Here is a 19,517-nt window from a genome sequence, read left to right on the forward strand (position 1 = left end):
CCCTACACTGACATGGAGCCCTGGTGGCACACTGGTTAAGAGCTCAGCTACTAACCAAAATGTCGGCAGTTCGACTCCACCACCCGCTCCTTAGAAACCCTAAGAGGCAGTTCTACTCTGTCCTGTAGGGTCGCTGTGAGTTGGAATGGACTTGACGGCAACGGGTTTGGGTTTTTTTTTTTTACACTGAGCCTCATTAACATAACAAAGAAAATCCTATTCCAAAATGGGATCACATCCACAGGTATAGGGGTTAGGATTCCCACACATATTTTTGCTGGTCCATACTTTTTTTTTTTTTTTGTGCTTTAAGTGAAAGTTTACAGCTCAAGTTAGTTTCTCATACAAAAACTTATACACATATTCTTATGTGACCCTAGTTGCTCTCCTTATAATGTGACAGCACGTTCCTCCTTTCCACCCCAGATTTCCTGTGTCCATTCAACAACTCCTGTCCCCTTCTGTCTTCTTTTCTTGCTTCCAGACAGGAGCTGCCCATCTAGTCTCACATATCTACTTGAGCTAGGAAGCACACTCTTCACGAGCATCATTTTGTGTCTTACAGTCCAGCTAATCTTTGTCTGAACAGTTGGCTTCGGGAGTGGTTTTAGTTTTGGGCTAACAGAGAGTCCGGGGCCATGTCTTCCAGGGTCCCTCCAGTCTCAGTCAGACCATTAAGTCTGGTCTTTTTACTAGAATTTGAGTTCTGCATCCCACTTTTCTCCTGCTTCGTCAGGGACTCTGTGTTTTGTTCCCTACCAGGCCAGTCACTGGTGGTAGCCAGGCACCATCTAGTTCTTCTGGTCTCAGGCTGATGGAGTCTCTGGTTTATGTGGTCTTTTCTGTCTCTTGGTCTAATATTTTCCTTGTGTCTTTGGTGTTATTCGTTCTGCTTTGCCCCAGGTGGCACGGGACCAACTGATGCATCTGAGATGGCCGTTTGCTAGCTTTTAAGACCCCTGATGCCCCTTACCAAAGTGGGATACAGAACATTTTCTTAATAAACTTTGTTATGCCAATTGACCTAGATGTCCCCTGAAACCATGGTCTCCAGACCCCCGCCCCTGCTACTCTGTCCCTCGAAGTGTTTGGCTGTATTCAGGAAACATCTTAGCTTTTGGTTTAGTCCAGTTACGCTGACTTCACCTGTATTGTGTGTTGTCCTTCGCTTCACCTAAGATAATTCTTGTCTACTATCCAGTTTTTTTTTTTTTATCCAGTTAGTGAATATTCCTCTCCCTCTGTCCCCACCCTCATAACCATCAAAGAATGTTTTCTTCTGCGTTTAAACCTTTTCTTGAGTTCTTGTAATAATGGTCTCAAACAATATTTGTCCTTTTGCAACTGACTAATTTCATTCAGCATAATGCCTTCCAGGTTCATCCATGTTACGAGATATTTTGCGGATTCATCATTGTTCTTTATCATTGTGTAGTATCCCATTGTGTGAATTGCCATAATTTGTTGATCCATTCATCCGTTGTTGGGCACCTTGGTTTTTTTCTTCTTTTTGCTATTGTAAACGGTGCCTCTGCAGTGAACATGGGTGTTCATATATCTATCCCTGTGATGGCTCTTATTTGACTAGGACATACTCCAAGGAGTCCCACACGTATTTTTTGGGGACACAGTTCAGTCCATAACTATGCCCAAAGTCGGCTGCACCTTGAAACCTTAGTCCGTGGTGAGGAAAGTGCCTCTGGCTTCCGTGTCCTCTCAGGGCCCCTCCCTGAGTTCGGCCCCTTTCTTTTGATGATGAATCTGAGGCCGACAGCAGATTTGCAACCTGCCCAGGGACACGAGAGAGAAGGCTTGCCGAGGTCTAAACCCCTGCTCTCTGACCACAGGCCGCTCTTCCCTGGCCCTGCTGCATGGCTGAGCTGTGCCTGCACGCAGGGTGAGCTGGCGGGGTGGGGGCACACCCACACCCCTCACCTGACAACACTTTCCCTCCAGACCAAACATTCTGCAAACGTTCCTCTGGACAATGGGGACTTGATGGAACCGCCTTGGTGATCCTCTGGGAGTAAAGGGACTGCTATTCAGCGGCTTCCAACAACAACCACAGTGGCCTGCTCCAGTGCAGAACTGGTCATGGCTCATGGCTGTGGAGGGAAGTGGCCGCCGCCTGTGCCAAGTTCCCGAGGCCCTGAGCCGGGGTATAAAGAGTGGCCCTGTGGAGCCAGCACAGCCACTGCAGCCCCAGTGAGTGATCTCAGCTGTGAGTTAGGACCCCTGACGATGCAGACGCTGTTCTTGACCCTCGTGCTCGGCTTGATTGCCACCCTGCAGGCCCAGGCCAACCCGGACTTGTACAAGAATGTGAGCACAGATGGGAGGGAGGCTGGCTGAGGAGGGCAGGGAGCGGCTGAGATCCAGGTCGGGGGAGCCCCCCATCCTAGGAGGCCCTCATCTTAGGGTCAGGCATTAGCCCCTGAGGGGTGGTCAGACGGATCTGCAGGGGCACAGAGGAGTTGGGGGTGTGGACGGTGGTTGGGCTGACCCCACCTGTCCCCGTTGGTGCCATGGTATGGGCTGGGGTGCAGGGGCTGGAGCCAGCGTTCTGGGTGGGCCCAGCACAGCACCTGGGGTGTTTGTAGTGTTTGCAGGGTGGGCCAGGAACACCCCATGTCTCAAGCCCTTGGGGTGGGGAAGAGTTGGGGACTTGGTAGGCTGAGCAGGGCAGGGGGACCTGTAGGGTGGCTGGGGTTTTCCCAGCCCTGACAGAGAGGGACTGCTTCAGGTCTTGGGGAGATGGTATCTGAAGGCGGAGATAGCAGACAAGGATGTCTCAGAGAAGAACGTGGAGGTGGTGGGCCCCATGACCATTACGGCCCTAGAGGGGGGCAACCTGGAAGCAAAGAACACCATACTGTGAGTGTTGCTGGATGGGCGGCCGGGACCCCACGACCTTTGCTTTCTGCAGACCAGGACGAACCTGGGGGGTGGGCTGGAAGGATGCTGTGTTCCCTCTCAGCCTCTCCTGTGACTCTCAGTCCAGCAGCTTTGAAGGGGAGCCTGGGGAGGGGCCCTACGGAAGGGGCTGCCCCGATCTGGGCCTCCTGGGCTGCTGGGTCTCCCCTGCTCTGCTCACTGCGGGGCACTGTGACTGACCGCAGAACCCTTCGTGAAAAGGCGCTTTACCTCTGACCAGAGTCAGGACCTAGACTTACACCCTTGTAGTAACTTAGAGCCCCACGGGGATGGTGTTTGCAGAGTGAAGAGAGGAGGCATAAGATGCCGGGAAGGATGCTTGCGGGACAATGGAAAGGGCTCTCACCTGTGTGACTTCCCACCTGCGTGGTTTCCCCCTGTGTGGCTCTCACCTGTGTGGCTCTTCACCTGTACGGCTCCCACCTCTGTGCCTGTGCTCTGTCCTGGGGGCTGATCCTCAGGAATCCACTGACCCTGGCACAGTGACATCTGAATTTCTTTCAAAAGCCCCTGATTCACCCTTACCCTCGCTGGGCCAGGAGATAGCGGGTGTGGGCTGGTCTCAGCATCACCAGCAGGGAGCAGGTCAGCCTGAGAGGCCCAAGCCCGGGGCAAGCTAGGTACAAGGGTCTGAGGCAGCGAGCCCCATGGTTGCTCCGGGAAGGGTGAGGTTAAGTTAACGAGGTGACACCAGTGCTCACTGCCCATGTCATGGCTTCTGCTCTCCAGGATGAATGGACAATGCCAGGAGGTGAAGCTGGTCCTGGAAAAAACTCACGAACCCAGGAAATTCACGGCCTGTGAGTACTGGGACCCAGCAGCCGCACCGCCGACGCCTGCTGGGAAAATGGGACTCTGGTGCCTTTCTGGGGCTCTTTGGCCTGGAAGCCCCACTCTTTGCTGACCCCCATTAGATGCCTCCTCTTCCCCATGGGCCACTTTGCCTGAAAGATAGAAGTACCTGCCCACAGACTACAGGTTTGAGGGGCTTGTCCTCAGAAGGGACAGAACTGTCCAGAGATTGCCCTCAGGGACCGTGGCTGTGCCCATAGGGGGCAGATCCACATTTGGCTGATGGAGGCTGAGCCCCCGAGCACTCCTGACACCCACTCCACGGGGCTTTCTTGTTTGGGGGTGGCCCCTCTCCAGCTCTCACAGTGCCCGGGCTCCCTGGGGCTCAGGAGGATCTGGCGGCATGGAGTTCAGATGTCTGCCTGGCTGTGCCCTGGGCGAGCTCCACAGACCCTCCTGGGAGGGATTGCGTGGCTGAAGCAGGACTCCTTCCCCTTCCCCACCCTTCTGCAGACGGGGGCGAGCGTCACGTGTTCATTGAGAGGACCCACGTGAAAGACCACTACATCCTCTACTGCGAAGGCCAATTAAAGGGGCAGCAAGTCCGCATGGCGAAACTCGTGGGTGAGTGGACGTCAGGGGCCCTGCAGCCTCTGCCTCCTCCCCCCCCCCCAGCACCCCCTCCTTCTCTCACAACTTCCTCAGGATTGGCTTTTGTGAAAGTAGCAGCTCTCAGTGTCCTGGGCAGGTCTAAAAAGTACGTCACAGCAGGTGGCTTGGAGAACAGCCGTTTACACCTCACAGTTCTGGAGGCTGGAGTCCACGTCAGGGTGTGGGTGTGCAGATGCCTTCAGATGGAGAAGGTTCAGTCCAGGTCTGTGCAGCAGGAAGGCAGGACAGCAGAGGATGCTGGGGTCAGGATCCACAACGTGCCCAGACGGCTCCCTCATGGAGAGGCTTCCTGCAGCCCCTCACCAGCACGGTGCCTTTGGGGTCTCCAGCTAAGGGGATGGGTGTGGAGCGGGAGCCTGGCTGGAAAGGAAGCCCTGATTCCTGCGGCTTGATTCTTCAGCAAGTGGCTCCAATGCACACGGATGTCAGCCTCGTTCTCCAGGTCACAAGTGGCCCTGGAAGGCCCTCTGGGCCAGGAGCTGCAGGAGCTGCGATGGTCTAGTTGAGGGGGCGTGGTCCCTGGTCTTCGTGATCTGGAGGGGAGATGAGCTTCCACAGCTGGGTGGTCCTGAGGCCCACCCTTACTCCTGGGGAAACCCCGTGCTGCATGGATGCCATGCACCCTCGTATCCCCAGCTTGGCTGCAGTGGGGACTCGCCCTGATGTCCAACGTGGGAGCTCACTGTTCTGCTTTTCCAGCCCGGCTCTCTTCCCCTATCCAGAGCCCCAACCTGGGGTCTCCCTGCAGCCAGTCGGCTCCCACTTCTCCAGGCTGGATGGAGGTGCCGGCTACACCCATCTGCTTCTCTGACCCACGTCTTACCTTGCCCTCCCCACAGGTAGAGACTCAGAGAGCAATGAGGAGGCCCTGGAAGAGTTTAGGAAATTCGTAGAAGATACAGGCTTCAACCCAGAGAAGATCTTCATACCCGAGCAAAAGGGTAAGGCAGCTGGCATGGTTCTTCCCTCAGTAAACAGTCAGCAGAGTGACCTTTGATGGGAACATGGTATTTTACAGTTTTTTTTTTAATGATATTTTAAGGAAATCCCTGGGTAGTGCAAACGGTTAACAGACCCAGCTGCCAAAAGGTTGGGGGTTGAAGTCCACCCAGAGGTGGATTGGAAGAAAGACCTGGCAATCTGTTTCTGAAAAACAACCATTGAAAAGCCCATAGAGCACAGCTGTATTCTGACACCCACAGGGTTGGGAGCTCTTGGGGTCCTATGGGTCATGTGTCTTCTTTTTCCTACAGAAGCCTGCACCCCAGAAGAAGTGTAGAGTGAGTGAACACTCCTAGGGGACACCTGAGAACACCAGAGTCTTGGGGTTCAATGGGACTCTGAGAGGCTATGTGTGGCCCCCATTTCCTGCTCCTACCTGGGCAGGAGACCACCTGGGCCAGGCAGGTGCAGCCAACACTGACAGAGTCCTCGGGAACACCTCCTTACTGACGTCCCTTCCCTGTGTCCGGGTGTGCTGGCCAGCTGGTGTGGAGCCCTCCCAGCCCCTTCCTCACCCCACACATAAGTGGTCCTTGTGACTGTGCACCCAGTGAGCTGCTGAGGAGGGCCAGAAGCCCAGCCTCCTTTCTGGGTGCCATGGCCACAGGCCGTTCTGGAAGCTGGAGGTGCAGGGAGGGCCGGGTGATGCCTGGGGTTGGCAGAGCAGCATCTGGGGCAGCATCACCACTCCCCTAGCACCCTGAGTCCTGTCACTCCTCCACATGGGGTGTGGGCCACTGCAGGGACACCTGTCCACTCCTGTTCTGTGCCTGAGTCCTAGAGCCTGGCATCTGCCCTTCACTCTGTAGCTGCCCCTGCCCTGCCCCCGGTTACCCCCTCCTGTCCCCCCAGTACGGCCCGCTGACCCCTCCTCCTCCTCTGTTCTAGGGACAGGGCCCTGCACCCCCACAGCAGTGCTGGGCAGCACCTCAGGAGCCTCTGTCCTGCCCGACACAGGAGTCCCCACTGCCAGGCCTGGACCAGCCCTCCCTCCCCCACGCCTGTTCACCCCCCATCTCCCGATTGCCCATAATAAAGACCTTCATCATCCGTCTGACTCCATCTATTCATTGGGGACCCTCAGTGTGGGCCGTCTGAGCCCCTGCCCTCCGCCCCACCCCTGTCCCCGGGCACCCTGCCCTCCGCCCCACCCCTGACCCCGGGCACCCTGCCCTCCGCCCACCCCGTCCCCGGGCATATTTGGGAAGGCGAGTCGCCCTCACTGCGGATGAGCCTTGTGCAGCGTCAGCTTGTACAGACAGGTTCGTAGTCTCCTGGGCCTGCCTGCTGGGCCTGCCTGCTCGGTCCTCAGACGGCACCTGAGATCCCTCCTCAATCACCGCTGACGCCACTGTGGCCCCGGCTCCACATCCTGCCAGTCCTCCCCGCTCCCCACCCCCGCCCCGTCCCACCAGCCCCGCCTCCTGCCTCATGGCTCCCAGCCCCCCGTCTGCCCCCCACATCCTGCGCCACTTCAAGTTCTGCCCCCCACATCCTGCCCCCTCCCCCTACATGTCATGTCCCTTTCTCCCCCACCCCTTTCCCCAGCCTCACATCCTGCCCCCCCAGGTGGCTGACCGAGTGCACCTCAGTGACCCAGGATGGGTGGAGGGGAACATCTGGGGGCATGTGATCTGGCTTCCTTGTCCGTTGGGGACACCCTGGGGCTTGTTTCCGGGCTGCTCTGGGCCTGCAGTGGTCAGCTGTTGTCAGAGACACCATTGCCTCCCCTCTTCCACAGTCTCCCTTTCCCCCTTCTCACGCCTGCCTCCTGCGCTCACCACCCAGACAAACCAGTTGAGCCCAGGTCCTTGTCTCAGGGTCTTTTGGGGGGGGCATAAATTGAGACGCCCCTTCACAGGATGTTGTCCTCCCAATGACCGTGCACACTTGGGGCGGCCGTCCTTGGGGCACTGCGCAGACTGAGCCAAGCCGCTGACCTTGAGACTATCTTCCAGGCTCCAGGTAACAGGAGGTGTGGTCCCACAGAGCTCGGCCAAAGCTGCTACTGAGCTTCTAGGACAGTCCCTCGGACCCAGAGTAGCTCCCGGGCTTGGCAGACAGACTGGTCAGCCCTTCTTCTGCCCACACTCCTGGGCACGACAGAGCCCTGCTCATGGCATCTGCTCTGGGTGAGGGGGAGGCAGGCTTCCTTGTCTGGGAATCAAGGCCCAGAACCAGAGCCTCACCAATGTCATAAGGGACTAAGATCAGTGACATCCACATAGTGAGAGAATACAAGCTCTGTGGGGGTACAGTCAACAGGGACAGGGAACAGAAACATCTTTGCCTGTTTACTTTTGTCTTCCCTTAAAGTGTCATGGGTCCTCCCTTGCCCTCCCCAGGGAGGCCAGGGATATGCTCGGGAGCACCTTCCAGGAGAAGGTTCAGTATGATCTCTTGGGCATTATCAGGGAGTGCTGATTATTTTAACTTAAGGAGGGCTCGGAGGTCTCTAGTCTTGAGCCAGAGGTCTGGTTCCACAGACTATCTGTGCAGGCAGCAGGGCAGAGAATGGGCTGACCCTCTGACAGCTAGGTCTGAGATTGGAAGCCTTGGAGTCAGGGCTGCTGTCTTGGTCATCTAGTGCTGCTATAACAGAAATAGCACAAGGAGATGGCTGTAACAAAAAGGAATTTATTTTCTCTCAGTCCAGTAGGCTAGAAGTCCAAATTCAGGGTGTTAGCTCCAGGGGAAGACTTTCTCACTCTGTCAGCTCTGGAGGAAGGTCCTTGTCCTCAATCTTTCCTTGGCCTAGGAGCTTCTCAGTGCAGGAACCTCAGGTCCAAAGGATGCACTCTGCTCCCAGCACTGCTTTCTTGGTAGTATGAGGTCCCTACTCTCTGCTTGCTTGCTTCCCTTTCCTTTTATCTCTTGTAAGATAAAAAGTGGTGCAGGCCACACCCCAGGGAAACTCCCTTTACATTGGATCAGGGATGTGACCTTAGTAAGGGTGTTACACTCCCACCCTAATCCTCTTTAACATAATCTAATTTTGCCTCATTAATCACAGGCTGAGATGAGGATTTTACAACACATAGGAAAATTACAATCACAAAATGGCAGACAACCACACAACTCTGAGAATCATGGCCTAACCAAGTTGACACATATTTCTTTGAGACATGATTTAATCCATGGAAAACCACAATCACAAAATGGCAGACAACCACACAACTCTGAGAATCACGGCCTAACCAAGTTGACACATATTTCTATGAGACATGATTTAATCCACGACAGCTGCTTTGTAAATAAGAGCTGGGGTTGAATCAGGGCTCCTGTAGAATCGTTCCTGTGGGCAGGTGTCATGTGGAGGGTCCTTGGCGGCCCAGGAGCTGAACTGGGGGTTTCAGGTCTCTGGCTCAGGCTGCCCACGTAGGGGCTCAAGTGTCCTGTGTCTGGGGCCACTGTGGGCACAGCTGACCATCCCTCCCTCACTCCGCACGCAGCCTGGAGAGGGCAGAGCCCGTCTGTCTCTCGTCCATGCAGTCCCCAGGACACTGACCACAGCATCAGTGTCAATGAGTGCATGTTGAATGCAATGATAAATTTAGTCTGTAAGCTTATTTTAAACTCATTTTATGTTTAAGGGTGTGTAAGCCTCATAAAAATAATGAGTTTATACTCATTTTTACTAGGTACACATTTGAATAATATGATAAAATAAGTAGTCTTTTGTACCAAAACTTGTACTTGATTGTTCAGAGTAGTGTTATTTATGGTAGCCAAATAGTGCAAACACCCAAACACTCATCTGCTGATGAATGGTTCAGCCCAGTGGGTTTCTCCTTATATATGGCCTTAATTAAAAGAAAAGGAGCCCTGGTGGTGCAGTGGTTAAGAGCTATGGATGCTAGCCAAAAGGGTCAGCAATTTGAATCCACCAGCCACTCCTTAGAAACCCTATGGGGCAGTTCTACTCTGTCCTATAGGGTCGCTATGAGTTGAAATTGGCTCCACGTCAATGTGTTTTGTTTTGTTTTTCCGGCCCTGGGTTTGTAATTCTGCAAAAAAAAAAAATGATTGGTTAGGCTGCAGCCTGCTCATGGTTGTTCTATTTCACTAGCTTGCGGGGCTTGGTTGGTTTAGTAATTGGAAAAGTGGCGTGTAAAGCCACCCAATAGGACTGAGTGACCTGTGATCCACTGAGGGGACTGGTTGGTTTGTGGTCCTGCTTTGAGGGCCAGGCCTTGAAACTGATGAGGAGTTTGCTTATACAAGTGGCCCACCCCACAGAAGTTTAGGAGGGGAGGAGGTAACCTCAAGTTCTAGAAGAGCCTGGAAGGGAGCAGTTTTGACCCAGAGTTCCTGTGAGGGGAACCTCCTAGAAGTGCTGTAATACAGGCCAAGTGCAGTAATGCTGAAGACAGCGAGAGGCCCAGAAGGGGTCTGGCGGCAGAGGCGGCATAGAGGGGGCCTATAGGGCAGAGAGTGGGGCCTGAGGGCAGAGAGGGGGCCTGTAGGGCAGAGGGGGGGCCTGAGGGCAGAGAAGGGGCCTGTAGGGCAGAGAGGGGGCCTGAGGGCAGAGAGGGGGCCTGTAGGGCAGAGAGTGGGGCCTGAGGGCAGAGAGGGGGCCTGAGGGCAGAGGGGGAGCCTGAGGGCAGAGGGGGAGCCTGTAGGGCAGAGAGGGGGCTTGAGGGCAGAGAGGGGGCCTGTAGGGCAGAGAGGGGGCCTGAGGGCAGAGGGGGAGCCTGAGGGCAGAGGGGGAGCCTGTAGGGCAGAGAGGGGGCCTGTAGGGCAGAGAGAGGGCCTGAGGGCAGAGAGGGGGCTTGAGGGCAGAGAGGGGACCTGTAGGGCAGAGAGGGGGCCTGAGGGGCAGAGAGGGGGCCTGTACGGCAGAGAGGCGGCCTGAAGGGCTGACCACATATTATATGATTCCATTTATGTGAAATGTCCAGAAAACACAAATCCATAGAGACAGAAAGCAGATTTGGGGCTGCTACTCAAAGGCACTGGGTGGGGGCTGGGGGAACGCTAGAGGGACACAAGAAGTGACTGCTAATGGGTGCAGCGCTTCTTTTCAAAACCAAACAAAAACGAAAATGTCCTGGAATTAGATAGTGGAGATGGCTGAACTACCTCATGAATATACTAAAAGCCACGGAGTCGTAGACTTTAAAAGGCTGGATTTTATGGTATGTGGTTTCCATCTCAAGAAAAAAAATAAATGAAGCCAATCCTGGAAGCCCATAAGAATGGTTTACCTTTCCATGGGTTCCAGGCAGCATGTGATGAGAAGAACCTGTGCAGGTGTGAGTGGTCGGCAGAGTCTCAGTTACTGGTGGAGCACAGAGGATAGAGGGGCCAGGTGAGTTGTTCTGTCCACGCCCTGGAATGCACCTCTCCAATCTGGCTGAATCCTCGCAGGCCTGGACTCAGGGAACAGGCAGCTCAGTGTTTTGTCAGGGCTAAGATACTCCCCGTTACCCTGGAACAAGCTTCTGATAGAGCAAGTCTATAAGAGGAAAGAAATATGGGTTTGCAGGAACTGGTTGTGAGAATACTGGAGCACCCTGTACTGTTGGTGATGGCCTCTGCCTCCATTCCCTAGAGTGCTACCTCAGACACCCCGGTCCTTCTCCTCAGACCCATGGACCACCCTTGACTGGGCACCTAATGAGTTAAATCCACATGGCAGGACCCTAAGGGCCCCCGACTCCACCTCCAGGACCTTGTCTGTCCTGAGTGGTGAGAGTCAGATATTCGGATTCTCACCAAATACAGAAATGTTTGCTCACAGCCTCATCCAGAACAGGTGGGCATGGACAGAGAAAGGAACAGGGTTGCCAGGTCTCATCTTAGGGAGGTCTCTGATGGCTCAAGGATACTTTGTTCTTTTGCCACTTTGATTTCCATTTACTTTAAATCTACTCTCTCAAGTTAAGGATGTCGTTTTACTTGGATCCACAATCAATGCCCAAGGAAGCAGCAGTCAGGAAATGAAACGGCCTATTGCGTTGGGCAAATCTGCTGCAAAACACTTCCTTAAAGTGTTGAAAAGCAAAGATGTTACCTTGAAGACTAGGGTGTGCCTGACCCAAGCGATGGTATTTTCAATCCCATCATATGCACGCAAAAGCAAGATAATGAATAAGGAAGATCGAAGAAGAATTGATGCCCCTGAATTGTGGTGTTGGTGAAGAGTATTGAATATACCATGGACTGCCAAAAGAATGAACAAATCTGTCTTAGAAGAAGTACAACCAGAATGCTCCTTAGAAGCAAGGATGGCGAGACTGCATGTTACGTATTTTGGACATGTTGTCAGAAGGGATCAGTTCCTGGAGAAGGACATCATGCTCGGTAAAGTACAGGGTCAGAGGAAAAGAGGAAGACCGTCAATGAGATGGATTGACACAGTGGCTGCAACAATGGGATGAAGCATAACAACTATTGTGAGGATGGCACAGGACCGGGCAGTGTTTCGTTCTGTTGTGCATAGGGTCGCTATGAGTCGGAACCGACTTGATGGCACCTAACAACAACTCTGTCATTTGACCTCAACAGCCCTTGAATAAATATGTGGGATCCTCTTGAATTTGACAAGGGGCCCTTTACCAGCTGCTTCTGAAACACCCTGTCCGGTTGTCCAGACCACCTGAGTGTGGGTTTTCATTCTCAGTTTGCACATGAAGAGACTGAGGTGGGGAGCTTCAGTGCTGGTTGAGGAGCTGGTTCTAGAACTCAGGATTGTAGGGCTCCCAGGTAGAAATAGGAGGGTGCTGCTACCAGGCACGTGCACATAAATGAGGCCCCAGTTTACTTTACGTGGTCTTCTTCCTTAAAGTCCATTTGGCCCTCCCATGTGAAAGGAGAAAAGCTATTCCAGGTCATCGTGGGGTCTGGAGACTGAGTGGATCTTAGTAGCCACATCAAGAGGTTGTCAATTGGCTGGCTTGGAATGTGGCGACCCAACCAAGACAGGGGGCTTTGGGTGACAGAGACAAGACCTCCCTCTGCTGCTTAAGGGAGTTCTGGCTTTTCGTAGTCAGGCTACCTCCTTCCCCGCCTCAGGGAGGTAGATGATGGCTCTCTGGAGAAGGGCAAGGAGACGCCCTGTGAGACTAGGGCAGGGAAGGAGGGAAACTTAGGGGAGGAGCTTCCCACGGGCAGGAGGAAGGAAAAGCAGCTGTACCCTGGATGGAGATGGACGAGGGGTCTCCACAGTGGGATCAGTGCCTGGGCGCCAAGACAGTCCACTGAGGTGAGGGAAGAAACTATTACAACATCTGTAAAATGTGTCAATGTGAGTCCTCCCTCAGTCACATCTGACGGCCACGTGTCACGTGTGGTGCTAATGAGAAGCCCAGACGGCATGGGGGTCCCACACCTCAAGAGGGTCAGCAGGGACTCCTCGCCAAGCCTGTGGAGCATGTCCTGGGCACTGCAGTGCTGGGTGGTTGCTGGGAGCCTGGCTCTGCAGACGGACAGATCTCTCTCTCAAGTTCACCTAGACGGCCCCCACCCAGTGGACACCAGGGTGAAACATTCTTGCAGGAAAGCACACAGGGAAGACACTTCAAACCATTCTGCCTCCAGTGAACACAAAGAAATGGCAGCGCTAGGTTGCTCCTGGTCCTTCTCTGGGCATTTGGCCCACATGTGAGGGAAGTCCTTCCCTCCTCTGGGCCTCTTTTTAGCCTCCATAAAATGAACTGGGGCTCAGGAATGTTGTGTGTGTGTGCGAGGGGGTGGCAAGTAGCTTCCACCACTTCAAACTAAATATGTGAGACGTCATACCCCTGAGGAGTCCTGGCTGAAATGTACGAGCAGCCCGCTAAACAGAAGGCTTTTGAATTATGGATTTGCATCCACTCTTATTCGTCGTCCACCTTGCGCCACGAGAATATTTTACCTCGGATGTTAGCTTAGGAGACAGAACCATCACTGTTAGTGTCCAGAGCATGTTCACGAATCTCTATGTTTTTAATGATGTCTTTACTGTCATGCCCTTTTCAACCATGATTTGAACAATTTTTCTAACTTTAAGTATATTTTAGAAGCCCCTCTTAAGGATGCAAGGATTCTTGCACTTGCACACACACACACACGTACACACACACACATTTAGTTTCAGGACACTAAGTTATCACCACTCATGGAGTGGTTTCTTGGGGTGGATTTAAAAAAGAAAAGGGATTCCAGGGTGAAGCTGCAGAGGGAACCCCGTACAGAAATGTATTCACTGTGTTCTTCACAGGCAGGGCACCGCAACACAAGTCTTGAAGTCTGGATGGAACCCGATCTACCCATCCAAGAATAGCAGGTGAAGTGGTGGAAGCTACTTGCCACCCCCTCGCACACACACACAACATTCCTGAGCCCCAGTTCATTTTATGTAGGTTAAAAAGAGGCCCAGAGAAGGGAAGGACTTTCCTCAGGACACAGAGACTACAGTAGGTTAGGGAGGAATCTCTCTCTGATGATGGTGTTGTTGTTAGGTGCTCTCGAGTCAGTTCCAACTCAGTGACCCTATGCACAACAGAACGAAACACTGCCCAGTCCTGCGCCATCCTTTCAATCGTTGTTATGCTTGAGCTCATCATTGCAGCCACTGTGTCAATTCACCTTGTTGAGGGTCTTCCTCTTTTCAGCTGACCCTGTACTTTGTCAAGCATGATGTCCTTCTCCAGGGACTGATCCCTCCTGACAACGTGTCCAAAGTATGTAACACGCAGCCTCGCCATCCTTGCCTCTAAGGAGCATTCTGGTTGTACTTCTTCCAAGACAGATTTGTTCGTTCTTTTGGCAGTCCATGGTATATTCAATATTCTTCGCCAACACCACAATTCAAAGGCATCAATTCTTCTTCCGTCTTCCTTATTCATTGTCCAGCTTTCACATGCATATGATGCAATTGAAAATACCATGGCTTGGGTCAGGAGCACCTTAGTCTTCAAGGTGACATCTTTGCTCTTCAACACTTTGAAGAGGTCCTTTGCAGCAGATTTACCCAATGCAATGCATCTTTTGATATCTTGACTGCTGCTTCCATGGCTGTTGATTATGGATCCAACTAAAATGAAATCCTTGACAACCTCAATCTTTTCTCCATTTATCATGATGTTGCTCATTGGTCCAGTTGTGAGGATTTTTGTTTTCTTTATGTTGAGGTGTAATCCATACTGAAGGCTGTGGTCTTTGATCTTTATTAGTAAGTGCTTCAAGTCCTCTTCACTTTCAGCAACCAAGGTTGTGTCATCTGCATAACGCAGGTTGTTAATGAGTCTTCCTCCAATCCTGATGCCCCATTCTTCTTCATATAGTCCAGCTTCTTGGATTATTTGCTCAGCAGACAGATTGAATAGGTATGGTGAAAGAACACAGCCCTGGCGCACACCTTTCCTGACTTTAAACCAATCAGTATCCCCACATGTCTGTCAGTTTGTCGTACTGTGGGGGCTTGTGTGTTGCTGTGATACTGGAAGCTATGCCACCGGTATTCAGATACCAGCAGAATCACCCATGGAGGACAGGTTTCAGCTGAGATTCCAGACTAAGACAGACTAGGAAGAAGGACCCAGCAGTCTACTTCTGAAAAGCATTAGCCAGTGAAAACCTTATGAATAGCAGCGGAACATTGTCTGATGATGATGGTAAAAAAATAAAAAAAAGATGATGGTAGTGGGGGTAAAATGGGAGCTGCTGGGATGTTTTAGGTGGGAGTGTAACTTGACCTGGTTTCAGTGTTTAGAAGCTTCAGGGTGGAACAGACCAGAGCCCAGCAATGGAGTCCTACTAGAGAACCATTATGAGGAACAGCCCAGGGACTGCTGTGCTCCGTGGTCCAGGCGGTAGAAGGTGATGAGGACGAGAGTGGAGAGAAGGGATGGGTAGAGGCAAAGCCAAGAAGCCCATTAGTGCCGTGAGTGTTAGGGATGAGGGAAGAGGAGACGTCAAGGCTGATGCCGTGGTTTGGGCTTGGAAAGTGGATGATTCATGGAGAAGTGTGTGTGTATTTGTGTGTGCGTGTGTGTTTAGTCAGAGAAGAGAAAGAGACAAGGAAAGAGGAACAAGCAGAGATAGAGATAGAAAGAGAGACACAGAGAGACAGGCAGGGAGGCAGAGAGAGGGACAGAGAAAAAGAGAGACAGGGAGAAATAGAACACCGTGGGTACTGGTTGGACGTGTTTGTCTACTGAGGAGTAAATGTCAGGGACCATGTGAGTGCCCTTCAGTGCCTTCCTGCCCAAGGCCTCAGTCCCTCCACGTGATGGCAGGGAGGGTTGATCTACAAGTTTCCTGAGTCTCTGCCCCAGGTCCCGCTGCCCTGGCACCCAGACCCTCACCTCTATTCAAGTCCAGATGTGTGCATGTGCTCTGCCCCCTGGTGGGACCCCGTGGTAGTGCAGAAAGAGAGGGATGGGGGCTGGTCATGGCCCAGGGGACCTTCTCTGAGGAACATGGGGTCGGCCCCCCAGGAGGAATGATCAACTTCCAAAAGAGAAGAAATGTGCCCAGATTTGGTGCTATTTGAGGGAGTGGGGTGGGAAAGGGACCCCCTCCCTGGGCAGGAGCCTTCCTCTTAGAATCATGGGGAGGGCTGATTCACAGAGACGGGCAGACCTGCCTCACTGGAGGTGGAGATGGGGGTGGAATCCAGGGCAACTTCCTGGAGGAGGGGCTGTTTGCTCCCAGCTCTGAGAGCAGGCAGGGCCTGGATGGGAGTCGGGGGAGAGCCTCTCACAGGAGCACAGACCCAGCTCCTGGACCTTGCCCCACACGGCACCCCACCCAGGTTCTCAGGACCCTGTCCTCCCTGTGGCCCAGGACTGAAGGTGACCCTGAGACCCAGCTGCTCCAACCAGCCTGTGACAATGACGGCATCACCCCAGGAGCACTTTGGGGCTGAGTTCTGGTCCACGGAGGGGCTCAGGGGGACTGAGAGGTGAGGCCCAAGCAGGAGGTGGGGAATAACATGGGTGGGGCTCCTGGTGCCACTCCAGAGAGCAGACCCGGGTGGTGGGGATACTTGGTGTCTCCCAAGTTCCCAGCTTTCCAAGCACAGCTGGCATAGCGTCCTGTGGCCCCTCCAGGGCAGAGTGATCCCAGGACCCCAGGCCCCATGTAGGTGGGGGACACAGAGTTGGTGGAGGTAAGGGTGGGACCGCGTGGGACCCCCCACAAACAGAGCATCTTGTGCCTGCAAGAAGGGGAGGCGGCTCACTTATACACTCTGCCCCAGGCCACACAGGCCCCATTGGCCCTGGGCCATGGACATTGCCTGGCTGTCCCGGGCAGCGTCTACCCATGTCCCTCACACTAAGGAGTCCGGGTGTTGTGCTCACCCTGAGCTTCAACCCACATCCACCCCAGCGTGTGGTCCTGGCCCCATGTCCTCTCTCAGCCAGCGCTGAAGCAGTTCCCCATCCAAACCCTCAGTGCACAATTGGGAAACCGAGTCCAAGAGAAAGGCAGGGATGGACACAGAAGTGTGCAGAGCCCAGAGGATGAGGAAAGTTCTGGCCCCCTAGGCCAGGGCTCAACCACTATCATGGGGTTTGCTTTGGAAATGAGAGCTGCCAAGGTGTGGGGAACCCCGGGTACCTCCTCTCCTTAAGGGGCCAACTTCCTCTCACAACCCTCCCATACACACAATGTGCGTGCATGAGTGCGCACACACACAGACACACACACAAACGCACACACAAACGCACACACTGACTTCATAGGTGGGGCCGTGCAGGGGGGGTCAGAGGAGAAGAGGACAGCAGGAAGGTTAGAGACAGGTTAGGGTGGAGGCAGCTCTGTCTTGGGACAGTGGCCTCCAGTCTCCTACCAACAATCCCACGGCCCCCAGCATGGGTGGGGAGGTGCCCAAATAAAGGGAGGGGGACCCCAAGGTTCCCAGCGATCTGGCAGGCCCAGCCATCCCCAGGGCAACCCAGAGAGGACAAGGCCTGGTCCTGCAGTCACCGCTCTGGGCCTCTGGAGCTAGGACGGGCTCCTCCTAGAGTGGAGGGGGCTGCAGGAAAGAAAGCCTCTGTTTCCTCCTCTGTAAATTGGGGTGCTTGGAGTGGGTGACCCCCAGGGTTTCAAGGCTAAGAACAATTTCTGCCTACCTTGGTTCTCTGCCGATGACCCACTGTGCTCTGAGGTCCTAGGAAAATGCTTTCTACTTCCTGGAATAGAATGTTCACCCAGCAAGAGTGTTGGGGCGTGGGAGCAGGGGCCTGGGGTCAGGCAGGGCAGGGCAGAGCCATGTACCACGAGGCCAGGTCCAGGGTCAGGCCCAGTCCTTGGTGGAGTCTTGGGGTCCTCCTGAGGAAGTGGGGTCTTTACCTGAATGTGGGGAGGATGCCTCGTGAGTGAGCTGGACACCCCAGGGCCTGTGGGGGCGAAGAGGGGGCTAGAGAGTCTCCTGAGGTCCCCAACACCATCCGCGGACCTGCAGACCCTGCTCTTTCTCCTCTTGGGACCCAGGAGAGCTACTGCTTCCAGGACGCTTGAACACAGGTGTGCCTTTGTGGTGAGCTGACCTGCCTGAGGCTGCAGTGCTAATGCTGACCACCAGAGGGTGGCAGACTCCTCAGTCAGTGGTGCCTTCTGGGCTTTGCTGGAGCAGCTGGACCAGGGGACAGTCACCCCACGGTCATTCTGGCTGCTCACCTGTGTCAGAGTTACACCTCCTAATGTTACCATCCACGCCCCCAGTCCTAGCTTGTCAGAGGCACGCAGTGAATCAGATCCTGCTATTTATTCACTCAGCAATGGCGCCCAAGCTCTCACTGTGGGCAGGTCTGTGTTAGGTCCTAGGAAGGAGCTGAAAACGACCCACGTGGTTCCTGCCCCAGGAGCACACAGTGGAGGGGAGAGGGACAAGAGCATGAAGACAAATACATGAGAGAGAAAAGAGCATATTCCATAGAGAAAATGAAGCAGCCTGCAGCCAGTGAGCGAGGGCTGAGACCACTGGGTGGGGGTCCAGAGCCTCACTGACGTGACATTTATCTGTGACCAGAATGACAGGAGGGGCCAGCCCTGCACAAGTCGGGGGACAGTGTGCCTGGGAGAAGACACAGTTGGTGCAGAGACTGGGAGTCGTTGTGAATTTGCCCAGAGAGGGTGTTGGAAAGCAGCCAGTGTGGCAGAAGGGAACTGGGGAGGAGAGGAGGGAGGCAGGAGGAGGGCAGGTCCAGGTCCCAGGACCTGGGGGGCTGGAGGAGCTGTCTCCTGCCCTGTGACAACATCACCCCAGAACTCATGACTCACAACAGGACACACTGATGATCTCACAGTATCTGTGGACCAGGAACGAGGCATGTCTTAGCTGATGACTCTGCCCCAAGTTCTCTCACAAGGCTGGGGCTGCGGTCTCAACGGAGGCTCGACTGGGGAGGATCCGCTCCCTGCTCACTCTGAGTTGTGGGCAGGACCTTGTGAGCTGTTGAACTGGGGGCCTCAGTTCCTCTGTGTCTGTTGATTAGGGCCTTGGGTCATTCTCATGTCAGCCTCACAGGGCAGGTCATACATCACAGCTCCTTCCTGGGGTGCGCAGGGTGGGGGGCGATGACAGAGCGAGAGGGAGCATAAGAGAGAGCCGGGAGACATTGCCCAAATGGGGTGACTGTGAGTAGAAATCACTCGACGGCACCAAACAACAACATTCTTGAGAATCAAGTCCGTGACTCCCGCTCACACTAGGGAAAGGGGTCACGCAGGATGTGGAGGCCAGCAGGTGGGATAGCTGGGGGCCATTGTGCAGGCTGCCCATCCCCTAGTCCGAGATGAGACACTGGGTCAGATTCTAAATAATGGAAGTTATTGGAGGGTTTTGATATTTGTTTAATTCCAAACCCTTCTGGTGCAGACATGGAAGTGACTTTCCCAAGCTCACACCACCAGAACCCAGCCCTGTTTTGAGGTGTCCTTCATGCTGCTTCCCACCCCTGCTGAAATTCTCCCATCTCTGAATTTGTGCGGTAGCTACGTGTGACACCAGCCCATGGGTTTATAGGTGGTATCTCACATACACCTGCTGACTTCCCTAAGAAGAAGATGCTAGAATGATCCCCATTGTGTGATGCGGAGACTGAGGAGGCTCTGAAAAGCACAAAGACTTGTCCAAGGTCACAAACAGGTAAGAGGGATAAGCTGTGTCTGGACCCGGGTCT

The 19,517-nt window shown here is 53.9% G+C and overlaps 1 protein-coding gene across 1 annotated transcript; it reads left to right on the forward strand.

The window, feature by feature from the left end:
- The first annotated feature begins 2,175 nt into the window (after positions 1 to 2,175).
- On the forward strand, positions 2,176 to 6,450 carry LOC126083191 (lipocalin-1-like). The gene is made up of 7 exons (XM_049896643.1): positions 2,176 to 2,322; positions 2,744 to 2,874; positions 3,664 to 3,734; positions 4,240 to 4,350; positions 5,238 to 5,339; positions 5,652 to 5,678; positions 6,289 to 6,450. The coding sequence occupies exons 1-6, from the start codon at positions 2,242 to 2,244 to the stop codon at positions 5,675 to 5,677; spliced, it is 522 nt and encodes a 173-aa protein (XP_049752600.1). The 5' UTR covers positions 2,176 to 2,241; the 3' UTR covers position 5,678; positions 6,289 to 6,450.
- Positions 6,451 to 19,517: the final 13,067 nt, after the last annotated feature.

The sequence above is a fragment of the Elephas maximus genome, chromosome 9 (assembly GCF_024166365.1).
Source record: "Elephas maximus indicus isolate mEleMax1 chromosome 9, mEleMax1 primary haplotype, whole genome shotgun sequence".
NCBI lineage: Eukaryota > Metazoa > Chordata > Mammalia > Proboscidea > Elephantidae > Elephas > Elephas maximus.